The sequence below is a fragment of the Cervus elaphus genome, chromosome 21 (genome assembly GCF_910594005.1).
Source record: "Cervus elaphus chromosome 21, mCerEla1.1, whole genome shotgun sequence".
Classification (NCBI taxonomy): domain Eukaryota; kingdom Metazoa; phylum Chordata; class Mammalia; order Artiodactyla; family Cervidae; genus Cervus; species Cervus elaphus.
This window is the reverse complement of record NC_057835.1, coordinates 81,030,123-81,055,499: the sequence shown is the minus strand read 5'-3', so window position 1 is coordinate 81,055,499 and position 25,377 is coordinate 81,030,123. Positions and strand designations below refer to the sequence as shown.

The 25,377-nt window shown below is 39.7% G+C and overlaps 1 protein-coding gene across 1 annotated transcript; it reads right to left on the bottom strand.

The window, feature by feature from the left end:
• Positions 1 to 2,722: 2,722 nt before the first annotated feature.
• Positions 2,723 to 22,646, bottom strand: ZFAND1 (zinc finger AN1-type containing 1). The gene is made up of 8 exons (XM_043880020.1): positions 22,566 to 22,646; positions 19,389 to 19,431; positions 18,426 to 18,465; positions 15,488 to 15,615; positions 15,311 to 15,402; positions 14,092 to 14,213; positions 3,274 to 3,429; positions 2,723 to 3,178 (listed from the first exon to the last, which is right to left on the bottom strand). The coding sequence occupies exons 1-8, from the start codon at positions 22,618 to 22,620 to the stop codon at positions 3,008 to 3,010; spliced, it is 807 nt and encodes a 268-aa protein (XP_043735955.1). The 5' UTR covers positions 22,621 to 22,646; the 3' UTR covers positions 2,723 to 3,007.
• Between the last annotated feature and the right edge of the window lie 2,731 nt (positions 22,647 to 25,377).

Here is a 25,377-nt window from a genome sequence, read left to right as displayed (position 1 = left end):
GTTCATTATTCACGTGTATTTACTGGCTGCTTACATGACAACTAAACTCATTTCTATCATCATGTAGGTTAAATATTTATCTGAGTTTAAAATTTCTTTCAACTTGTGGGTTTTCTACTCTTAGTTCTAGTTGCCTGTGAGCAGTGAAAAGATTCTAAAGGGGAAGGTGGGTACAGTCAACCTTAGAATTATATTAAGCAGACTCAAAGCCTTAAAAGAAAGCCTGAGAAAGGGGTCGGATTTCAAGAGTCATTTGGAGTGAGACCCTCGAGGGACTTCCTCTCCTGCCCACAACGGTGCTCTTTTCAGAAGGTGCTCAGGCTGCAGGCCTCCCTGCACCCTGGATCTACAGCGCCTCCAAGATGCGGGCACCTGTGTCTTCCAACTGGTCCGCTCAACTATCTGAGATCAGATTTCTGATGATTTAAGTAAGTCCTTTCCTTCACACTGCTTTCTCTTTTCTAATCATGACAGGACCTCTTCTCTGGTCTCCTTAAGTTTAGCTCAATCTCTGCAGCCTTACTTCCTCTCTTTTCAACCCCCACTGGTATTTTTTCTGGTATATTTAGCTTTTGTTCAATTCATGAGACGTGTTGGTCAGCTTACTATGTGCAAGTAATTATGACAGATACTAAGGTATTAGTTGGTATTAAAACTTTCTGGTATATGGTAACATATTTAAGGATTATTTTTACTTCTGGTCTCCTGGTTTCTGATAAGAGTTATTAGAGTATAATGGCACTTACTATATATTCATTTGGCACTTGGCATACTGCTTTGTATTATAGTTTTAATTACGTATCCATCTCTTCATTGTATCCACCATGGCAGTTAGAATCAAATCCTTACATTGAGAAGGTACTTGAATAACTTGGTTAATAAATGAATGTATAAGCAGCGGATAGAAATCAGAACTTACCTCCATTCACTGCATGAAAACAGTATGAAGAAAGAATTAGAGATGAAATAAACATTCTGAGTTTATTCCCTTAAGTAAACCTAAAGCCACTATCCCTGTCTATTGCAAAGTAGGAAAGGGACAGATAACAAACAGAAATAATTTCCATTCCTTCTCTATAGTGGTACTTTGTTGAGTATAGATGGAAGACATCAATCAGGAGCATTAATTTTAATGTGTTGGTACAAGGTTGTAACTTTTGGCATGTGTTGTGCTTGGGTATATATAAAGGGCCTGTAATAAACTTCAGCTATCCCATCTTCCTTTTTACTGTAATATATCCATACTGACAAAATGATGAAGTCACTGGAGGGGGGTTTTATCAGAGATATACCCCAAAGCACTTAGGTGGCAACAAAAAAATAATTTCAAACAAAAAACAAACAAACAAAAAAAACCCCTTCCTAGGCCTGAGATTCCTCATTTACAAACTTTGTAGAGTGAATGAGATGACCTCTAAGTTTCTATGATTCATGTATACACATCAATTTACACATCATAATGGAGGCAGATACTAAGGCTATAGTTCCCCGCCCCATGAGGCTAGGCTTGGTCATGTGTCTTGCTTAAAGCAAAAGGTCATGTGTCTTATCTTCTAACAGCCATTTCTTTCTGCTACCATAAGAATGGTTCAGATCAGTTCAGTTCAGTCGCTCAGTTGTGTCCGACTCTTTGCGACCCCATGAATTGCAGCACACCAGGCCTCCCTGTCCATCACCAATTCCCAGAGTTTACTCAAACTCATGTCCATTGAGTCAGTGATGCCATCCAGCCATCTCATCCTCTGTCACCCCTTCTCCTCCTGCCCCCAATTCCTCCCAGCATCAGGATCTTTTCCAATGAGTTAGCTCTCTGCATGAGGTGGCCAAAATATTGGAGTTTCAGCTTCAGCATCAGTCCTTCCAATGAAAACCTAGGACTGATCTCCTTGCAGTCCAAGGGACTCTCAAGAGTCTTATCCAACACCACAGTTGAAAAGCATCAATTCTTCAGTGCTCAGCTTTCTTCACAGTCCAACTCTCACATCCATACATGACCACTGGAAAAACCATAGCCTTGACTAGATGGACATTTGTTGGCAAAGTAATGTCTCTGGTTTTTAATATGCTATCTAGGTTGGTCACAAGTTTCCTTCCAAGGAGTAAGCATCTTTTAATTTCATGGCTGCAATCATCATCTGCAGTGATTTTGGAGCCCCCAAAAATAAAGTCTGACACTGTTTCCACATCTATTTCCCATGAAGTGATGGGACCAGATGCCATGATCTTAGTTTTCTGAATGTTGACCTTTAAGCCAACTTTTTCACTCTCCTCTTTCACTTTCATCAAGAGGCTTTTTAGTTCATCTTCACTTTCTGCCATAAGGGTGGTGTCATCTGCATATCTGAGGTCACTGATATTTCTCCCGGCAATCTTGATTACAGCTTGTGCTTCTTCCAGTCCAGTGTTTCTCATGATGTACTCTGCATATAAGTTAAATAAGCAGGGTAACAATATACAGCCTTGACGTACTCCTTTTCCTATTTGGAACCAGTCTGTTGCTCCATGTCCAGTTCTAACTGTTGCTTCCTGACCTGTATACAGGTTTCTCAAGAGGCAGGTCAGGTGGTCTGGTATTCCCATCTCTTTCAGAATTTTCCACAGTTTATTGTGATCCACATAGTCAAAGGCTTTGGCATAGTCAATAAGAATGGTAATGTCCCCCAAAAGGGTCATAGCTTCTGGAGTAAAGATAACATAGAGCAGAGTCACGGCCCATCAAAGCTGACATTAACCAAATGAGAAATACACCTTTGTTGTTGTAATTACAGCATAAACTAATAAAAGTTAATTAGGTACAAGAATTTGTTAATAACTGGATGTCAGTTAATGGTTACACTTGAAAACACAAAAATTCAAATTCAATTTAATAGAAGACTAATAATGTAAATTATGACATAATGGAATTCAAAAGGAACTTTAAAAATATACATATATATAGTATTTGTAGTAAAAGAAGTTGACTAATGTTGAATTTTCTTCTTGATTTCTGGCTTGAGTCCCTGCATGGCTATTCCAAGTAAGAATCAACATTTTTTAAAAACTGGTCTTCATCACTCAGATATTCCAAGATAATATTTCCACCATTGTACAAAGGACAATCCTCCTTAGCAATCCAGGTTTCCAAAATATGATCCAAGGGTAAGGCCTCTCCTGAGACACTGTGACATAACCTCAATTTCTGTTAAGACAGAAATACGTCATAAGGCAGTAAATAAACATGCTTTTTATAGAGCATTCTAAAGCTTTCAGGGGCAAGTTATACCCTGTTGTTACCTTAGCTGTTAGTCTGTTGTTGTCATTTTTAAGGCTGGCTAAAGAAGCTGCAAAGTCTGTGGCCTTTCCGACGCTCCATCCTCGGCAAAAGAACATGGCTTTCCTCTTCTCTTTGCTCCCCTTAGGTAAGAAAACCTGAAAGTAAATTCTTTCTGTCTGTAAAGATAAAAAGTTAAAATACAGGTTATATACATGAGGTAGACATCTGGTTTTGTCTGGTGACATCTCTTCCTTGCTTCTCCTGGCCAGAGAACCATTATCCTCTAATGACACAACTTTGGGAAGACAATCATAGAATCCCAGCATCCATCTAAATGTGTGGGCAGAGAACCTAAGTCCATAGTCTGGATGATCTGTGCAAAAATAGGCATGTGACCTAAATTAGGCTAATCATTTCCTGGGATTTTGCATTCAAAACCTGGGGGTAGGGAGGAGCAACAATTTTTTCAGAGGTTTTTTTTAAAAAAGTCTTGCTAAATTAAATCCAAGGGTTTCTGTAGTTATCCCCCATGCCTCTCAGCCACTCCTGAACCAATGTGGAAAAGTTTCTTCAAAGGAAAAACAGTGAATCTAACACAGAGAAAGAGAGAAGTCAAGAAAACAGATGGCTTCTCTCAACAGCATTTGAGTCCTGGAATTCAGTCATCCTGTGAGACCAGATCAACGCATTACTTCCCATTATACGAGAAAAGAAATGGCTAGTGAGTTTCAGTCAAGTTTCTGTCTCTTACAACTGAAAAATTCCTGATACATATACATTTCTGTTCACCTGAAAGACCTCAGTACACACTTAGAGACAGCAGGGCCTTTGAGAAAAAAAGAAACTTTAAAAATCAGAAAAGTATCATGTCAACAAAAGAGAAAAACTCAGAAATTCAGAGATGGTTCTTCTAGTATTCTATACCCTATATGCCTCTTATATATTGTATTTTCTTGCAAAATTACAAATGTAAGAAACAAGAATAGAAGCAAGGGTATTTAGCTTCTGAGCTACCCTTCTTTTCTAAAATCACTTAAAAGAAATACTGGCTTTATAGACCAATTCCTGCTACAATAAATATTTTGGCATAACTGGAAGGTCTCTCAGTTATAGGGAGAGATCACAATTATTTTAAGAAACAATAGATTCAACACAATTTCCATCTCAGCACTAAGAAATTTAGATTTGTTAAAGACCAGTGGAATGCGTTATTACAGATAACAGGAAAAGAAGAAATTATGGGAAATTCAAACTTTGGGAAAACTCTGTAACCTCACAGTTCTTGCTCCAGTAACATGGCAATAAAAGCATACATATGAAAAGAGAAATTTTAAAAGATATACCCTCACCTAAAAGTAAAAAAATAATTATGCCTGAGTATCTAAAATGAAACAGAAATGCAGAGTGACAGCAGGCAGGCTGAGCCATAGGCCCCAGGGCTCAGAAGAGGCAAGTTAACAAGAGAAAGCAAGGCCACAGGGTGAGGGGCCCCTGCCTCTGGCCGGCTGCCTGGAGGCAGCGGCCAGCGTGGGACGGGCCTCCAGCAGAGGAGCCTCAGGGAGTCACTGCTGCTGGCCGACAGGCGACTGCTCACAAAGCCGACACTCAGCGGGGCACGAGAGCGGGATACAACCTCCGCAGAGGGGACAGAGCCAAAGCCTCCAGCCCAGTAGTGGATCTGCAGTGGGCCAAACATCTCTGCAGAGCAGAAGCAGAAACCGTCAGTCTCAGACTTGGGTTTGGAACAGAGGGCGTGGGTAGGTGGGCCTGTGGAAGAAAAGGCGAGACTTGGGGAGAGCTGAGTGAGACAGGAGAGACACAGAAAGAAGCTGCTCCTCAACACGAACATGCTGAAGCTTGAAGCTGAAACTTCGAAACAAATCAAAGCTTAGCTTATTATGGGCAGGAGAAACTAAACTGGAAAAAGACATTTTAAAGAGTTATTTAGGATATCTATGGGTGCTCAGTCACTCAGTTCTGTCTCTTTGTGACCCCACGGACTGTAGCCCACTGAGCTCCTCTGTTCATGGGATTCTCCACGCAAGAATATTGGAGCGGGTTGTCATTTCTTCCTCCAGGGAAGCTTCCTGACCCAGGGATCGAACTGGCATTTCTTGTGTTCCCTGAATTGGCAAACAGATTCTTTCACCACTGAGCTACCCGGGAAGCCCCTATTTAGGATGAATAATGAGAAAAATTAAAGAATATTCATAAAAACAGAACAAACAGTTATAAAACTGAAACAGGCAGAAACGAAACATGAAAAGCTATGAAGAACCAATTAGAAATAAAAAAACTTAAAAATACAGTTTCTGAAATAAGAAACTCAAACAACAAATTTCTATAATATTCAATAAAAAGGCTTAATTGATTGAAAGATGGATTTGAGGCTGTCATTTAGAAGGCAACACAAACAGACATAAAGATAGAAATTATACATCCCCAAAACATGTCCAATAAGAATTTCAGAAAAGAAGAAAAGGAAGCAATGTTCAGAAAGAAAACAACAATAATTTTCTAAGGGTAAGGATCAACAGCTAAAATGCACCTCAAGGTCAAGCTGTGTAATTAAAACAAATCCATACCTAGAAACCTTGCACTGAAACTGTAAAATATCATAGACAAAAATCTTAAGTTACAAAACAAGGTATAGATTACCCATAAAGCAACAAGAGTAAGATCTACAGCACATACTTCCCAAACAATAAACAAAAGAGGCCAATGAACTGTTTATTAGAAGAGCTGAGAAAGGCAAATAGACAATCCAGCTCAAGTGAGGGAAAATAAGGGCAGTTTCAGACAGAAAAGATGGAAAGAATTTACCACAAAGACCCTTGACGAATGAACTACTAAAGAATGTGCTTGAGCCAAAATAAAAGTGAGTCTTAAGAAAAAAAGAAACTCAAAAAATATACTGGCAAATTTAAAAAGCAACTGACTTGAAAACAATCATGTGCATAAACAAAGTCAATGAGATGGGAGATACTCAACTGCAGAAAACATGTCAAACTCTTGGTCTTATTCAAGAGGATACAATCTCAAGTAACTTTAGATTTTGAGAGAAGAATTGGTATTTAATTATATATGTCAAAAATTTTAAATATAAGCACATGCCTCTTATCACCATTATTACAAAACATTATATTGGAGATTATATATAATATAGTACAAGAAAATGAACTAATTATTGAAAGGTGAAAACTAAAGCTGTTTGCCAATGGGATGTAATTGTATACCTAGGATATCAAAGGTAAAAACAAAACAACTTCTAAAATAAATATAAGAATTTGATGCTGTGATTGAATACAATGAATATACAGAAATCAAGACCTTTTTTCCTATGTTAACAGTAAGTTCTGGAAACAGGTACAGGGAAATATTCTGTTCACCAAAGAAAGAAAACCCGTGAGATAACTGGAGATGTTTATGTGTGTGTGCTGAGTAGCTTCAGTCGTGTCCAACTCCCTGTGACCCTACAGGTTACCGGTAGCCCACCAGGCTCCTCTGCCCATGGGAGTCTCCAGGCAAGAGTACTGGAGAGGGTCGCCCCTCTTCCAGGGGACCTTCCAAACTCACATTTCCTGCATTGCAGGTGGATTCAACAAGGAATAAGACTTAGATGAAGAAAAATATATAAAATGTTACAGAAGGCAATAAAATATGATCTAAATAAAAGAGAAGACATAAAGTTTGTAGACAGGAAGATAATGTTATAAAAATGTCATTTCTCTCAAAATTAATATATATCATGTAAAGCAAATTCAGAGAAACCCTCAGGAATGATCCTCAGTCAGGACTTGTTAATAGACGCTGCAGGGAAATTGAGTTTACTTTACCTAACTTTGCAGAAATCACTTGATAATAGGAAGGAGGTTTTGTATCAGTTACTTAGACCTGGTGGGTAAGGAAGGAGCCAGAATCCCCAGCACAAAGAGGACGAGGCCAACAGGGTAAGAAATCCTCCTGAGAATGCAATCAGGCTTCTGTAGGCACTGTTATTCACAGCCTACATCCTTGTGGCAAACAGTGACAGATATAAGAAACTACATTCTAAGATCAAGCTGTGTTCTTTTTTGCTTTTCATAATGTTTTTTCTCCGTTTCTCCATTTTTGCTTTTAAAGAGCCTACGTCCTTCAACAGTACCTGCTAGAGTCTGTCACTGACAACCTTGTCCCATCATGACAACCACAGAGATCCCAAGATGGATTAAAAAAAAGTGTATATAATAATCATAAGGTCCATATGGATGAACAAACCAAAAGAGAAAAGAACTGCTAAGACAAAATATGGGAAAATATGGGTGAGACTTACATGATCATATGTTAGAACACTCTATAAACTTATTACATGAAGTCAACTTGGTATTAACATATGAGGAAAAAACAGATAAGGAATTAGAATAGGAAATCCAAAAACAAACCTAGTAAAGAATAAATCTTGAATTTAACATGAAGGTGATATTTGGTATCTCAACTTAATAGGACAAAAATGATTTATTTAATAATTAGTGGGCAAAACTAAACAACTGGAAGAAAATATCCTTAGCTCATATAATATGTTAAAGTCAAATTCCAGACCTATTAAAGACAGAGGAAAAAAAAAACTAAAACCCTAAGAAAACCAAACCAGAAATGAAAGAAAAGACAGACCTAGAAAAATTTAGAACACTGATATGTCAATAAGGTACATAAGCAAAATCAAGATTATTTGACAGATTTTGAAAAAAAAGTTTCCAAAGCAGACTGATTATAGAAAGGATCAATATCTATTCTATTCCAAGAATTTCCACAGTTGATGAAGCAAAACAAAAGTGAAATAAAAATAACAATGTAAAAGAAAAATGATCACAGGATATGCACGGGCAATTCAGGGAAGAGCATTCACACCCGGCCAATGAACATAATAAAAAGATACTTAAACTGAACAATACTTTGGCTACTGAACGCAAGGACACAAAGAGCTGACTTATTAGAAAAGACCCTGATGCTGGGAAAGATTGAGGGCAGGACGAGAAGGGGACGACAGGATGAGATGGTTGGATGGCATCACCGACTCAATGGAGGTGAGTTTGAGCAAGCTCCGGGAGACAGTGAAGGACAGGGAGGCCTGGCGTGCTGCGGTCCGTGTGGTCACAGAGAGTCAGGCTTGATTCAGCGACTGAACAGCAGCAACCTGAACAATGGTCAAGGAAACCCAAAATACAACAACTAGAAGGTATCTTTTCACAGCCTTTAGACTGGAATACATTTAAAAAGATTATATAAACAGTTACTGGAGACCTCGGGAAAGGAGAGGTATGCTCATGTATGACCACAAGAGGCAGCATACTAAACAGGGCAGGATGGCAGGGTCTGCCAGGTGAGTGATCTTAACAACACTTCAGATTACTCATCTGTGAAATGAGGATAATAATATATCACGGGATAGTCCTGAGTATTAAGGGAGATAAAAAACCCAGAGCCACAAGACCACGCTTGGCATGATATGATCAGTCAATAAAAGTTCACTATCATAATTACTGATGGTAGAAATGTAAATGGTTGCAAATTCTTTGTAAAGCAGGTTGACAACATCTATAAAGATTTAAAATAGACATACCCTTGGACACAGCAAACATACTCCAGGAAATCTATCTCACAGACACAGGAAATCAGAAACAGGAAACTAGTCACCAAAACTGGAAACAAAGAGAATGTTCATTAACAGGAAAAAGGTGATGAAACTCACGATACCTTGGATTGTCCATCTTTTGAAGAAAATGATTTAGAACCATACTAGTTCCCTTGGAGGAACTGCTGTCAGAAACTTATACAGGAATATATAGAGCTGAAAGAATATATTATCTATCTGAAACCTGCTTTATTTTTATATAGGCTTTATCACTATCTGAAAATTGTAGTATACATTAAATAATCATCTCATCCCACTGGAATATAAACTCTATATGGGCAGGGACTTTGTTTTAACAATTTACTGTCATATCCCCAGGGCCTGATTTATAGCAGGTATTCAAAAAAGTGTTGACTAAATGAATATAATGCCCTTTTAATGAAATAGTGGTCCTAAAGCACTCTATATTTTTGCATACATATACCAGTAGATACTTTCATTTATGTAAAATTAGACACTTATATTAATATATACATGGGTGTGGATATATAAAAATAACTTATGTCAATACATACATATATGTATAAACACACAGAAACAATGATGCAGGGGGAAAAGTTCTATCTACAGACCTGCATGCTCTGTGATAAAGTATTAACTGTGCTGAGAACATGGTTTCTGAGCCAGCCTGCCTGATTCAATTCGCAGTTCTCCACTTACTAGCTGTGTTACTGCCAAGTTACTTAACATTTTTGTGCCTCAATTATATCATCTATCAGGCAGAGATAATAGTATATATTTCACAAGCTGCTGCAAGGATTAAATGTGTTAAAAGAGGGCCTGGAACAAAGTAGGTGCTACAGAAATTTCTGCTATTATGTTTTAAGCCATAAAAGAACTGCACAGTAATGGGAATGACAGTACTGGGCACTCTAGAGCAGGCCCCCTCAATTATGTCACTGCGGACACCTCGCGCTGGACGATGCTTTCCTGTGGGAGCTGCCCTGTGCCCTGCGGGACACTGAGCGGCACGAGAGTGTTGCCCGGGGTGACAACAAAACTGTCTGCAGACACGGTCAGGTCTCCCCGAGGGGCACAACCACCCTCGGTTGAGAACCACTGCTTTAGTGGGATGAACGTGGACACGGGAGGGTGTGTTGGGCTTTTTTCCCTTATATAGTTTTTAAGTTACCCTTGTTAAAAGTATGCAGTATTTCTATAACTTAAAAATAAGGAATGCTTCAAAAAAGAAACATTAAAAAAATTATTAAAAGAAGTTTATAATCAATGGTTTCTAGACCAGCAGAATAGAAGAGAATATAGAAAATTCAATCAATACAAAAGACGACTGGAAAGAAATAAATAATAACAGCAAAAGGACAATCAGAAAAAAAACATAAGATAGAAGAAATGTATTTAAATGCTTGTGATCATAATAAATATAAATGGGTTCAACTCACCTATAAAAGAGAGATATTATCAGATTGGATTAAAAAAACAAAGTCCAGCTACATACAGCTTACAAGAAACACCCTAAAAATAAAACAACACAGAAAAGTTGAATACAAAGGAATACACACATAGTAGTAATTATTCACCAAAAAAAAGGCAGTGAAACATCATCATAAATCAAAATAGATTTAAGGCAAAAAATTCATACTGAAGACATAATGATGAAAAAACTAAATGTACCTGATAATATAGAACTCAGCAAAACTATTAGAATTATAGGAAAAAAAATTGACAAAACCACAGCTACAGTGAGAGATTTTATTGAATACCATCTGTTTCAGAACCTGATAGATCAAGCTGACCAAAAATTAGTATAAGCACACACACACATATACATATGGACAAACAGAATGACTGCACATTAAATAACGAATAGGGCAAAATGTAAGTAATTGGAACATCTGGGTAACCAGTATGAAAACACTCTTTGTACTAGTCTAGAACTCTTCTATGTTAGAAACTGTATTAAAATAAAGTTGCATGCATGTGTGCTAAGTCACTCAGTTGCGTCCAACTCTTTGTGACCCCATAGACTATAGCCCACCAGGCTCCTCTGTCCATGGAATTTCCCAGGCAAGAATACTGGAGTGGGTTGCCACACTCTCCTTCAGGGGATCTTCCTGACCCAGGGATCGAACCCACATCTCTTATGTCTCCTACAGTGGCAGGTGGACTCTTTACCACTAGTGCCACACAGGAAACCCAAAATAAAGTCACCTCCCCTAGAAAAAAACACCCAAGTAAGTAGGTTGAAAGGGTAAGCTCACCATTCAGTGTGAGAAGTTAGAAAAACAACATCAGAGACAATCTAAACAAAGCAGAAAAAGGAAACAATAATATAACAACAAAATCGGTAAAGCAGAAAGCAAAGAAACAATAGAGAAGTCAATAAAACCAAAACATGATTCTTTGAAAAAACTAAAATGCCAATTAAAAAAGTAAACACAAACCTCTAGCAAGTCCGTTCAAGGGGAAATCAAAGTACAATTGAAAAATATTAAGAATGACTAGTGAAAGACACAACAGAGATTTGGGAACATAACAATAAGCTGAAAAATCTGTATTAAACAGAAATTTTTAAGAAAAATGTTATTTCCCAACATATATTTCAGAAGACATAGATTATCCAAATAAACCAAAGAACTATTTAACACATTAATTAGTATTCAAAATTCTCCCCCTACAAAAGGCAACAAATCTGAAGGTTTTAACAACTATTACCAAACCTTCAAGGACAATATGTATCTATTTCAAAGAATAGGAAAGGGAAAGCTACTCAACTGATTTTTTTTTGCTACTAATGTCAGGACAAAACAGTAAATAATATATTAGTGAACAGTTTAGCAGTTCATTTTAAAAAAATTATATACCAGAGTCAAGTGGTTTATTTAAGAATATGTGGGTGATTCACAACAGAAGATGATCAATGTAATTTATTACATTAATAAGGAAAAAAACCTCTATATAATCATCTTACTAGATGGAGGAAAAAAATTATAGCAATATTTAATACCCATTCCTGATATAAATTCCTAGGAATAGAAAAATATTGTTAACCCGTGGAAAGCTACTATCAAAAAATCTACAGCAAATATAATATTTAGTGATGAAACTTTAGAATTATTGGAACTGAAGTCAGAAACAAGATGGAGACCCCTGCTATCACTTACATTATCTAACATTGTTGCGGAGGTTTCGACCAATACAGTAACACAAAGAATAATGAGGAGGAGGAAGAGTAATAAAGATAAGAAAATTTGAAAACAAAAACAAATACCACACAAAATTATCATTTGCAGAAGATGTGACTGCACGGAAAACTAGACAGGAAATCTACAAAATATGGGAACTATTAGAGTTTATTTGCTAGATAGAAAGACATTATACAACAATCAGCAATAACCAAATTAGGAAAATGTTAATTTTAAAAAGTTACCATTTATAATGGCAGCAAAAATTATGAAGAGCCAAAGAAAAAACTTAAGACCCCTAAATGTGTATGGTAGGCATTATAGAATGTTATTTAAAGACATAAATAAAGACCTAAATAAGTTGGGATAGACTATGGAGATGAAAAGGAAGAATGAAATTTTAAAGATGTCCACTGTCTTACTTAAAATTGAGCACAATTTCTATCAAAATCACCATTTCACAGAACAAGATGAAGTGATCCTAAAATTTTTACAAAAGAATAAATGGCCAAGAATAGACACAGTTGGAAGCCAAGAATGAGGTGGACAGCCTTGTCCTACTTACTACAGTAAAAGCTACTATGATTAACACAGAACGATATTGACGCAGAGAGACAGACCAAAGGAACAGAACTGAGATCCCCAGACCAGTCCCACATATGCAGAACAATCTGGTGTGTAACAGAAGCGACATTACAAGGATGAACTCTTCACTTTCTTTTGTTGTGACAATCAGTAACCCGTTGGGTAAGAGAGGGAGGAATAAATCTCTACCTCTACTTACTTACAATTAAGTTCCAGGTGGAATAAAAAGCTAAACAAAAAAATGCAATAAAACTTTTAAAGGAAAATGTAAGCAAAAAACTCATTTTAAGAATTACAATTCTAAAGAAATCATTAATAGATATAATGCATTAAAATTTAAAAAGTCTGGATCACTAAAGAGATCAAAGCCAAAATAAACACAAGCTATAGACTGAGAGAAGATACGTGCAACATATTTAATCAAGAAAAGATCAGAACTTAGAATATACAGACTCTTATAAACCTTTTTAAAAGTTCCAAACAACCTAGCAGACAATATACACACACAAAGGATGTGAACAAATAATTCACAAGAGAAAGTCAAAGAGCCAATAAATGTATGCAAAGTAGCTGAGCCTCACTAATCACAGGGAAAGTCAACTGTAAACCTCAGTGATGTATCATTTCAATCTGTCAGACTGGTGATAATGAAGAATGCCCAACACTGGCAGGAAACTCAGATGCTGCAAGGAGACAAATCAGTACAATTACTGACAATAAAAAACGGACGATATCTAATAACGCCAAAGATGAGCAAACCCCATTCTCCAGGTTTCTATTTCTAGGTATGTTCCCTGGAATAGCATGTTTCATTTTAATGGTCTCAATCCTGCAGGGGCTAGAAAGTTAATAGTCTTTAAATAGAATAAAAAATATCAGAGTAGATACACATCCTTGTAAGGCTAGATCTCACTTACTGGAGCTGTGTTAAGGTGTGTATGTGGGTATATAGGTACTGGGTGGTTACAGAAAATACAGGTGATAATATGGGGTTTGAAAGAAACTGCCTTAGAGAAATGTTCCCCTGTGTACACAGGGTGCTCACTTTTGAACTGTTTATAACAGCAAACAACTTGGAAAAGAAATCTGAATCGTGTTCACCAAGAGAATAGATAAGCTGTGGTATATACATACTATAGAAAAATGTAAGCTATCAAAATGAATGAAAGAGACTAAACATATCAGCACGGATATATGTTTAAAAAAAATGATACTAAGGGTAAAAGAAAAAAGTTGAAGAAGGATACATACGGCTTTCTGCCATGTCTATAAGGTAAAAAAAACTCGTAAGACTATTATTTATGCAGGCTTATACCTTGTAATATTTGAAATGATACATATTGAGTTCAGGTTTTGTTGTTACTAATGAAAGGGAAGCGTACAAAGGGGGCCCCAATTGTATCTGGAACTTTTTTGTTTCCTAAATATCTAAAACCAACCTGTGGCAATGATTTATCTCCAGCAGCATGCATCTTTAATTTCATCAGTGCTACCTTTGCAGCTGTTTCACTATTTTTTGCACCTTTCCGTCGTTTACTTGCTGTCTCTCCTGTCTTGGAATCTAAGAAGCAAGCATAAGGATATAAGCAAATAGGAACTTGCACATTTTTCAAAGTTTTATTATTACTAACTGTGGCCTTGAAACATACATAAATTACATATACTAGAGATATATGGAGACCACATTCATTTTTTAGATATTATATTTACAAGAACAATGGAAAAATACCACTGAGTGTATGTAAGTGAGCCACACATTAAAATACTTAAGTTATATGTGCTTTCCGACTTAAATCTATTTAATCCAAAGCAATCACTAGCACTTCTGCAGAGAAGTGTTGCAGAAGATTTTTACTTAATTAATAGAATTTAATTTAAATCACTATTCTTAATATAAAATGAAAATTCAGTTGAGTATGTTGGCAGTGAGACTGGTCAATGTCACAGATATATTCTTTCCACATACGTCAGATTATCAGCAGCATTCACAGGACAGCTGACTAGGCTTAAATTTCGGTCTTTTTTTTTAAAAGGAATCTTTCTCTTTCATTTTTTTAAAGGTTTTTTTTATCATTTTACATTTTGTTTTTTAATTTAAATTTCACTTATTTATTCTCGGCTGTGCTGGGTTTTCACTGATGCACGCGGGCTTTCTCTAGTCGGGGCGAGTGAGGCTCCTCCCGAGGGGCGGTGTCCAGGCTTCTCTTGAGGAACATGGACTCCAGGGCACACGGCCTCGGCTGCCCCACGGCATGTGGGATCTTCTCGCATCAGGGGTTGAACCCGTGTCCCCCGCACTGGCAGGTGGATTCTTAATACTGGGCCACCAGGAAAGTCCTAACTTTAGTCTTGAAGAATGTAAACCACTGCTTTAGCCTCATGAATGTAATTTCTAGCCAAGATGGTTAACCAGCTGATACAAGTGGTCCAGCAAAAGAGAATACCTGCCGGATATTTCTATGGAATTTCCAAATCCCCATTTGCTAGGTAAGACTTGTGAAGAATACTGTCACAAGAATGTCCTCAAAATCTACAGCAAGTTATAACCATCAGGGCGGCTAACACCTTCCATGACTGGCAAGCTGACACAAGCAGGGCTCAGGAACTCACGAGTATACAGCAGTAAGTAAACATCAGACACGCTGTCCAGATACTTGCCAATAACGTCTCTGACGAGTTTCTGAGAGGCAGCCATACGAGGCCTAGGGATTTCCAGTTTTTCACAGTTGTGATCTGACTGATGACGGTGTCTGCGAGCAACAAAAGAGTGACACTGGTTCATGTGCTTGCATGTGACTTAAACAGATACACAGTTTGAACGGTCACAGGGGTCACCTCAGGCAGAAGTTCTTCTCACAGTAAGGACACATGATGGGCACAAGCTCTCTCTCAGCACAGTCCCTGAAAGAGCACGGGTGAGATGTATGGGTGTCTGACTTCGGTCTCTCGTTGAGGACAGTCACCTGAAAAGGGAGAAGGGGGGCATGGCATCATATTTCACATTAAAAGCAAATCAACAAATCTATTCTAGATATCCAGAGCATTTTTGCTTCAACTTATAAAAGCAACCCACACAATCTTGCATAGATTATAATAATTGTGTGCAGAATGATTACTGTGCAGACTGCTCTACATTTTCAAAATTTCCCTACTGTGGTGTGTTTATCCTCTAAGTCAGGTTAAAATGACTACTCTGTCATTCTCCCTAAGTTTAGTCTTCTACTTTGTAACATACTACACAAGGTACCAATAATAGCTCAGTTGGTGAAGAGTCCTCCTGCAATGCAGGAGACCCCAGTTCGATTCCTGGGTCAGGAAGATCCCCTGGAGAAGGGAAAGGCTACCCACTCCAGTATTCTTGGGCTTCCCTGATGGCTCAGCTGGTAAAGAATCTGCCTGTAATGTGGGAGACCTGGGTTTGATCCCTGGGTTGGAAAGATCCCCTGGAGAAGGGAAAGGCTACCCACTCCAGTATCCTGGCCTGGAGAATTCCATGGACTGTATATAGACCACGGGGTCACAGAGTCAGACATGACTAGAGTGACTTTCACAGACGAGGAAATCAGCCCATCACTCCTCAAATGACAAGTCATATCCACTTTCCACACTGATTTTAGAGGCTTAAATATATGTAAAAGAACACTTAAAATTATATTTTTCCATGATACAGTTAAAAACAGTTTTCACAACGATACAATACTCTTTGTGTGTATGCTCAGCTGGTTCCAGTCTTTGCAACCTCAGGGACTGTGGATTGCCAGGCTCCTGTCCAATGGACTTCCCGGGCAAGATTACTGAAGTAAGTTGCCATTTCCTTCTCCAGAGAATCTTCCTAACCCAGGGATAGAACCCACACCTCTTACATCTTCTGCATTGTCAGGCAGATTCTTTGCCACTAGTGCCACCTACTGCATTACTAGCAAATATTATACCAGAGGAAAAAGATTTTATGAAATTAAAAAAAAAAAAAATCCAGATCACTTAGGCTATTTTGAGTACTAAGTAACCAGATTTCTAGAATTAAATGAACTCAGTTGACCCTTGAACAACTCAGGACTTAGGGTACAAACTCTCCACACTGTTAAAAATCCAAGTCTGTCTTCACAGGTAGCCTTCCAAATCTGCAGTTCTGTTGTCTGCAGGTTCAATGCTTTGTGCAGCATATATTTAGAGAAAAAAAAGATCCACGTTTGAGGGGACACACACAGTTCAAACCTGTATCATTCAAGGGTCAATGGTAATTGCTTGAAATCCATGAACAAAGGGTATCCTCTATAAAAACAGAGTTACATCTCATCGGAATTAATTTCTTAACCATTTTTCCAAATTTGTTTCAATGGTCTAAAGGTAGAAGATTTTTATTTCACTATTTAATTAATAAGATCTAACTGAGAGACATTCTATGAGACATTCATAGAAAGCAAATTATATCACAAGAAAAAAGAAAGCACAGAGATTTATTTATAAGCTACATGAGAAATACTGTTTACTATATGACTGAGTATTTCTCTCCAGTTAATCCTGAATAATACCAATATGTTAATTAATTTTTATTTCCCTCAAATCACCAAAACTTCAGAGGGCCAGATTTTGACTGAAGCTCATTTAATCTTAATTTTTATAATTGAGAGAACAGAGGTAAAAATTCTTGGTAAAGTGTCTGGTAAATGGTGGGAAGGAAGAAATATTAATTGCAAAATGGGAGGCAAATGCTTCTTTCCAAATGGAGTGAATTCAGTTTAACTTCCTGCTGATCTCTGACCCAGAGGAGGTAGAGCAACTTCTCTGATTACAAATTCAAGAAAATTAATTAGGCTCAGCTTTTTCTTTATTTCCTAAGAGGCCTAACCTGGTGCAACACTGCTGTGACAGGTGGCAAATCCACCGAATTCCGGATTTTCTCTGAAGATCTTTTTGGCTCTACATTAAGCTTCATCATTCAACTTATTCTTTACCAGTCACAAAGATGGTATTTTGGCTTTTATCTAACAGGTCTTTTTAATCTCTTGATGTGGGCAGAATTATGGTAGGGACTTTGCTGGACTACAGGTTTGCTCCTGATGATCTAAGGCTGATGGAGTCAGCACAATTTATTACCACAGAATCCTAACCCCAGGCACCGGTGAAAACGAACACAACAGTGAAGCAAACTGGAGGCAGCATATGATGAGGATGTCAATTCCATTACATAGTTATAAATACAGAGCCTGAAGCTAAAAGTGGGCTACCCACACAGGACGGTAGCATAAAGGAAAGAAAATTATAAGAATAAAAATTTATAAATACCAAGTAGACGAGTTTATTTTTAAAGCAAATTGAGAAAAAATATAAAGTAACAGCCTCTTATAGATCAATTTAGTATGCCAAATTTTAATCTGCAGTACCCTGGTACTAAATTGAATCAAGACTTCCCTGGTAATACAGTGGACAGCAGTTCGCCTGCCAGTGCAGGGGACATGCGTTCGATCCTTGGTCCAGAAAGATCCCACCTGCCATGGAGCAACTGAAGCTCGTGGGCCACAGCTACTGGAGCCTGCGCGTTCTGGGGCCCAGGAGTCACAGTTACTGAAGCCCATGAGCCCGAGTCTGAATGCCGCACCCACTGAACCCCGGTGCCTAGAGCCCACGCTCTGCAGCTGGAGAGGAGTCCCCGATCTCTGCAACTAGAGAAGGCCCGTGAGCAGCAATGAAGACACAGCACAACCAAAATAAATAGATAAACAGAATCAAATTCTGAAATACAAACACGTTTCACTAGGAGATAATAACATACCTCAGGACAGCTATGGGACTCTCTGCTCCTGTGTTCAAGGCTTAAATAACAACAAAGATAAGTATTTATTTAAATGTAATCAAACAATGTACTTAAAGATAACTGCAGAAATTTGAGCTATTTAATGGTTAGATCCTTAAGATTAATTACACTCACACCACATTAACAACTCTGCATGTAAGAATAAGCTGAAAAGACAAATAAAAGACAGAGCACCTGTAGTCTCAAAAGTTTTAAACCCAACTACTGTTCAAATTCAATGTGAGTACAAATAATTCACCTCTCAATTTCCTTTTTACTTTGAGTGTTTTAAGGTGCGTGAAAACACAGACTCTTTTGATTCCTTTTATTTCTCAAAAATAACCAATAATAATATGTCAAAGGAGTATTCTAGTTCTGAATGACTTAAAAATATGTACTATTTTTATTTCTTTCTAATAAGTCTTTCTGAACTACTGTCTGAAAAGAACTTATTCTTTCAGTGCTCTATTAAATAAATTAAATGCCTGATACTTGAAAGTTTAATTGAAATTACATCCAAAATTCTTATTTGTTCCCAGGTTTTACATTGCATGTAATGTATGCACAAAGTACCCGATTTAAGAAATATATAGGATGGGCTCTTTTCATTGTATTAATAAAAATAAAAACTAATAATCATAATTGGATTTTTAAAATCATATTCTTTATTTTATGGATATATTCTCTCCTTGTGATTAATATACATAAGTTTTACATAAAAGCACACACATAACTATAGAAAATTTAAAGACTAGCCACATATATGCGTAAGTAACCAGAGCCTATGACTAATCTATTTTTTTCTCAGGTGATTATTCTAGTGAATATCAAATATCAATGGCTAAAGTACAAACTATTTTAAATCATTCTGCTTTTTAGAAATAAATCTCATATTGTAAACAATAAAATTACTGCCAAATCCTGCATAAAACCTTAACTTACCAAAATACTCCTGAACATCCATCACATACAAATGGAAGAAAATCTAAAATAAAGGGAAAATGTTATATGTTCTGGTCAGTACTGATTTTGATTTAGGTTTCTTAAGTAAAAAAAAAATCAAGTACTGAACTGTGGCTACAGGAGAACCTTCCTTTTGAACAATATCCTAGTGCAGCAAGTAGTAGTTAAACAAAAGCCATCACAACCTCAAGTACTCTGAGAGTAACCAGATTATCAGGAGATAAATATTACTTGCAGTGACAAACTAAATCAGAAAAAAAGAAGTCCTGGGAGTGTTTTTCCCAGGTTTACCAGATGCTGCTTCTGAGGACCATATATCACAAAAATTCTGCATTTGAAGTGACAATCTTGGATTTCAATTTTGATTGCACTGCTTACTAATCCAGCAATGCTAGGCAAGTTACTTAAAGGTAGAGCTTTGGGTTTTGAATATATATATATATATATATATATATACACACACACACACAGAATATATATATATATATTTCTTGATACAGTATATGATATAGTGCATGTATATGTATACAAAATAAAAAATATATTATTAGGTAATATAGATAAAAATAGGATATAAGTACATTGTGTTTGTGTGCATCTGTGTGTGTATGTATATCTATGTGTGTCCATATCTGTGCTATATGCCACACTTACTTCATAGGGTAAATGAGATGTGTAAAAGATAAGAATAGTAAGATAAAAACTGTAATTAACAAGAATAATCACAACAATTCACTTGTTTTGAATATACTCAAACTCTGAGAAAAATCCTGGGGTGACTAGGTAGAGACATGTTCAAAGATATTCCAGAAATTAAACAGACAGATTGATCGCATAAAATTTAGTCCTGAACTGTTCCTTTCCTTGCTGTTAAGGAACAACTAAGTCAGGACTAAGCAACAATTAAGTCAGGAAGTGAATTTTTGGAAAGCACATTAAAGTATCTGTTTTTAGATTTGGCAATTGACCACAAATCACTGAATATAATCATTCACTCATTCTCCAATCTGTTTTCAATGTACCTCATAATAAATTACAGTACACACACAAGTGAGGCTGGATATATCTAATCACACTGCCTTTACAAAATGAAAACAGGAAGTACTGCACTTAAGAGAAAGCCACTATCACTCTAAAAGATCTCATCCTACAGGGTATCCTAACCCAAAAGAAAAAAGAGGTCCTATTTTAACCCAGGGCTTCCCTGTAGGTGTTAGTGGTAAAGAGCCTGCCTGCTAATGCAGGAGATGTAAAAGATGCAAGTTCAATCCCTGGGTCGGGAAGATCCCCTGGAGGAGGGCATGGCAGCCCACTCCAGTATTCTTGCCTGGAGAATCCCATGGACTGAGGAAACTGGAGGGCTACTGTCCACAGGGTCACAAAGAATCAGACATCAGAAGCAGAAAGAAGTGACTTAACACATATGCACAGTAACCCAAAGGGACCCTTGCCGACTTGCTGCTTGTGGGACAAGAGGACTCTAATATAGTTCTTCCCTCACCTGAGAAGTGAGCTTAATGCATTATCACTATTGTCCTGAAAGCATGATACTGTAAGCATCTGTTCCATACCAAGTATGTAGATATACATTTGTCAAAAAGAGAAGAAAACTGAAATATACATCACTCTGCAAAACCTGTTTGTCTCTTTAAAATGGGGAAAATGTACATGCTTGCTACTTTTAGAGACTTTGGTGACCAACTAAGTATTAGACGCAAACTAAGAGGACCCAGGGGTAAGAGTTAAGATTAAGGTAATTTCCTAACACTTGACACCATTCTTCTATTCAAGCTAAATGAAATTTAGTACACTCACAATATCCTCTAAATCTTAACTGCTCTCCACTAGAGTCTGCGAGAAATCTAAACTCCAAAAGAGCCAGACCCTGGCTTCATTTCAGTGCTTACACTTTAAGAGACACCTGAAGTTGGAAAAGAAGATTAACTATGTAACAGATGGTAGACATTATGGACTTGATAATCAGGTATACCAGAATGACACAACTTAAGCTCAAAACCCAATCGGCTAAGCTTCCCTATGAGTCTGCAAGGAAACATCGGTCCTTGCCTGCTGAAGGATGGCAGAGGACGACAGTCAGTGGTGAAAGCTACAAATCAGAGTCCTGTAAGTAACAAGAACCTCGTAGGGATTGTGCCCTTTAGCCCATCGTCCACAACATGTCATCACTGACCAACAGGGAGCACTCCCACTAATTCTGAGCTAGACCCCAGAGCCCTTCTCAACAGTGACAGGGTACCTGCTACCAAAGACTGAAGCTGCAATGGGAGAGAAAACTTGTTTGGCCCCGAGATGTGTAACAGCACAAGCCAGATGTGACAGCACCCATTTGGAGTGCAAGCCAGGTACCAGAGACAGATGGCATTCTGTGTGGCTCTCGGTTTCAGGACTTGCCTGCTGCAGTTCCTAAGGCCTGTGCCACATGCTCACTGGCCGTAAGGGTGGACTCCGAGTGTCACAAGGTCTCTCGGTTTAGCAGAGACAGAACATCACCTGACTAAAGCTCTAAAACGCAGCGAACTACCCTGAGAGCTTTTCTGTGGAAATGGCCATATCTTAGACCCTTACGTGGGCCAGAAGCAAAGCAGGTGCTCAGTAAGCGTTTACTGAGTCAGAGACAGAACCAAAGAAGACAGAGCTGAGAGAGCAGAGACGCTCTTGCCAAGACAAGGCTCGGGGCCTTCTCACTGGAAGTCCGTCCCCTGAGCAGCCAACAAAAACGAGGCTCAAAGCTGACCCAGCCCATCCTTCCCTGACAGACAACGGAAGGGCTGCGGACGAGGACCCAGGTCGCCGCGGCGGGCCGGGGGACTCTCCCGGTTCCCACACTGAAACGCGCTCCATCCCGGGCTCGTCAGACAGCGGCGGGCGTGCGCGGCTCCTCGGCGAGGCGGTCTCAGAAACCGGAGCGGGAGCTGCCGGCTGTGCTTCCAGGAGTCGCGCAGGCCCCTCAGGGGGACAAGCAGCTCCCAGGCCCCAGGGCCCCCAGAAGGCCTCCGACCCGGCCAACTGAGGGGCCCGTGGGACACGCCCTGCCCCTCCTCAGCCTCCGCCCCGCGCCGTCGCCCTCACGCCCCGCCGACCCGGAGGCAGAGCGCGGCCAGGACCCCCGAGGCCGGGGCTGGGGCGCCGCATCACCTAGCCGCCGGCAGCGTTCAACCTGGCAGTGCCGCCCGACGTCCAGCTCCGCCATCTCCGCGCGCGAGAGGTGGGCCGAGAGGCGGGGCGGCGGGGCGAGGGGCGGGGCGAGGGAGTAAGGCGGAGCGCGGCGCCCGCTGGGAATGGGCGGGGCGGGGCGGGGCAAGAGATGGGGGGCGGGGAAATGGGCGGGGCGATGGGGGACGGGCGCAGAGAGGGCGGGGCCAGAGGGCGCGCGGCGCCCACTGGGAACTGGCGGGGAGCGGGCGGGGCCTGCAGGTGGGGCGGGGGCGGGGCGAGGGGCTGGCGGGGCGAGGGGCGGGGCAAGGCGGCGCGGCGCCCGCTGGGAGCGGGCGGGGAGGGGGCAGGGCCTACCGGTGGGGGTGTGACCCGTGCCGAGAGGGACGGGCCGGTCCGAGCGTCCGGAGCCAGTGGGAGGGTTGTTGACTTGTTGGGCGTTTCTGTGGGTGGAAGTCCTGTCGCCCAGTCCTTAGAAAAAATACACAGTGTTCTGGGAGATTGCGTGCTTGTGTGCCCTCTGTGTTTATCTTCCTTCTGCGAAATTGGAGTTGCGGAAGGCTTCCTCAGGAGTGTGTGTGTGTGTTGTGTGTGTGTGTGTGTGTGTGTGTGTGGCGGAAGGCTTCCTCAGGAGTGTGTGTGTGTGTGTGTGTGTTTCAATTCCTGACTCATCCTACACCAGTACTTGATGGTATAAGTACTCCTTGCAAGAGAATCAGGGTTTTTTAAATGTAGACGTTTGTTTGTTTAACGTTCTGGCAGGCAAAAAGTCTCTAGCTCTTGAAGTCCTGAGGGGCCACCTAGGGCCACTCAGTTGCGAGAGCACAGACTCATTTAACACACATCCTGAAGAAAGCTTGTGGTCATTCCATGGGGAGGTAGGAAGCTTCATGTGCTTGATGAGTCACTCCAAAGGTACTGAGAAAAGAGAGGCTCTTCTAGGTGGGGTTAAATGGATGCCATGCCACTGACATGACGCCACACGACTCAGAGAGGATGAATGACAAAGCTGTGCTAAGGACAAGAACTGTAAAAGTATCCAACGCGTCATATATAACTTTGAATATTTCCCAACAAATATTCATTGAGGAAGGGGGAGTGTGGATTGGGAAACAGGTATTCTTACTTCAAGATTTGCTCTTCAAAAATCTGTTTAAAATTTTCATCTCAGGCTTGTTTGGGTCTGGAGAAAAACTAGATTTTAGAGCTGGAAGTAGCAGAAGATATCTAGCTATCCCAGCTGTTTTTTTTTTTTTTTTGTAGATAAGCAGGTTCAGAGAAATTCTTTTGGTGTGTGAATTTTTTTAAAATTTTAATTGGAGGCTAATTACTTTACAATATTCTGGTGGTTTTTGCCATACATTCGCATGAGTCAGCCATGGGTGTACACGTGTTCCCCATCTTGAACCCCCCCACCCTCCTCCCTCCCCATCGCATCCCTCAGGGTCGTCCCAGTGCACCAGCCCTGAGCACCCTGTATCATGCATCGCAGGTTCAGAGAAATTAAATGATTTGCCCAAGTTAGTGGAAGAGTTTGGACTAAAATCCAAGTGTCAACAGCTTCCGGTATTTTGAAGAACCAGTGGCTTGGAGGAGATTGGTGATTTAGTCACTAAGTTGTGTCTGGCTCTTTCGACCCCATTAACTGTAACCTACCAGGCTCCTCTGTCCACGGTATTTCCCAGGCAAAAGTATTGGAGTGGGTTGCTGTTTCTTTCTCCAGGGGATCTTCCCGATACAGGAATCAAAGCCCCATCTCCTGCATTGCAGGCGAATTCTTCACCCACTGAGCCACAGGGAATCCCAGCTTGGGGGAAGTGATAAATTGGGAGACTGGGATGACATGCTCATTACTATATATAAAGGAGATAACTAGTCAGAACCTACTGAATAGCACAGGGAACTTTACTCAATACTCTTTAATGGCCTATATAGGAAAAGAACCTAAAAAAAGAGTGGATATATATATAACTGATTCACTTTGCTGTATTCAGTTCAGGTCAGTCTCTGTCATGGCCGACTCTTTGTGACCCCATGAACCACAGCATGCCAGGCCTCCCTGTCCATCACCAACCCCCAGAGTTTACTCAAACTCATGTCCATTGAGTCAGTGATGCCATCCAGCCATCTCATCCTCTGTCATCCCCTTCTCCTCCTGCCCCCAATCCCTCCCAGCATCAGGGTCTTTTCCAATAAGTCAACTCTTCGCATCAGGTGGCCAAAGTACTGGAGTTTCAGCTTTAGCATCAGTCCTTCCAATGAACACTCAGGACTGATCTCCTTTAGGATGGACTGGTTGGATCTCCTTGCAGTCCGAAGGACTCTCAAGAGTCTTCTCCAACACCACAGTTCAAAAGCATCAATTCTTCAGCACTCAGCTTTCTTTATAGCCCAACTCTCACATCCGTACATGACTACTGAAAAAACCATAGCCTTGACTAGACAGACCTTTGTTGGTAAAGTAATGTCTCTGCTTTTAAATATGCTGTCTAGGTTGGCCATAACTTTCCTTCCAAGGAGCAGCGTTTTTTAATTTCATGGCTGCAGTCACCATCTGCAGTGATTTTGGAGCCCAGAAAAATAAAGTCAGCCACTGTTTCCACTGTTTCCCCATCTATTTGCCATGAAGTGATGGGACCGGATGCCATGATCTTAGTTTTCTGAATGTTGAGCTTTAAGCCAACTTTTTCACTCTCTTCTTTCACTTTCATCAAGAGGCTCTTTAGTTCTTTACTTTCTGCCATAAGGATGGTGTCATCTGCATATCTGAGGTAATTGATATTTCTCCTGGCAA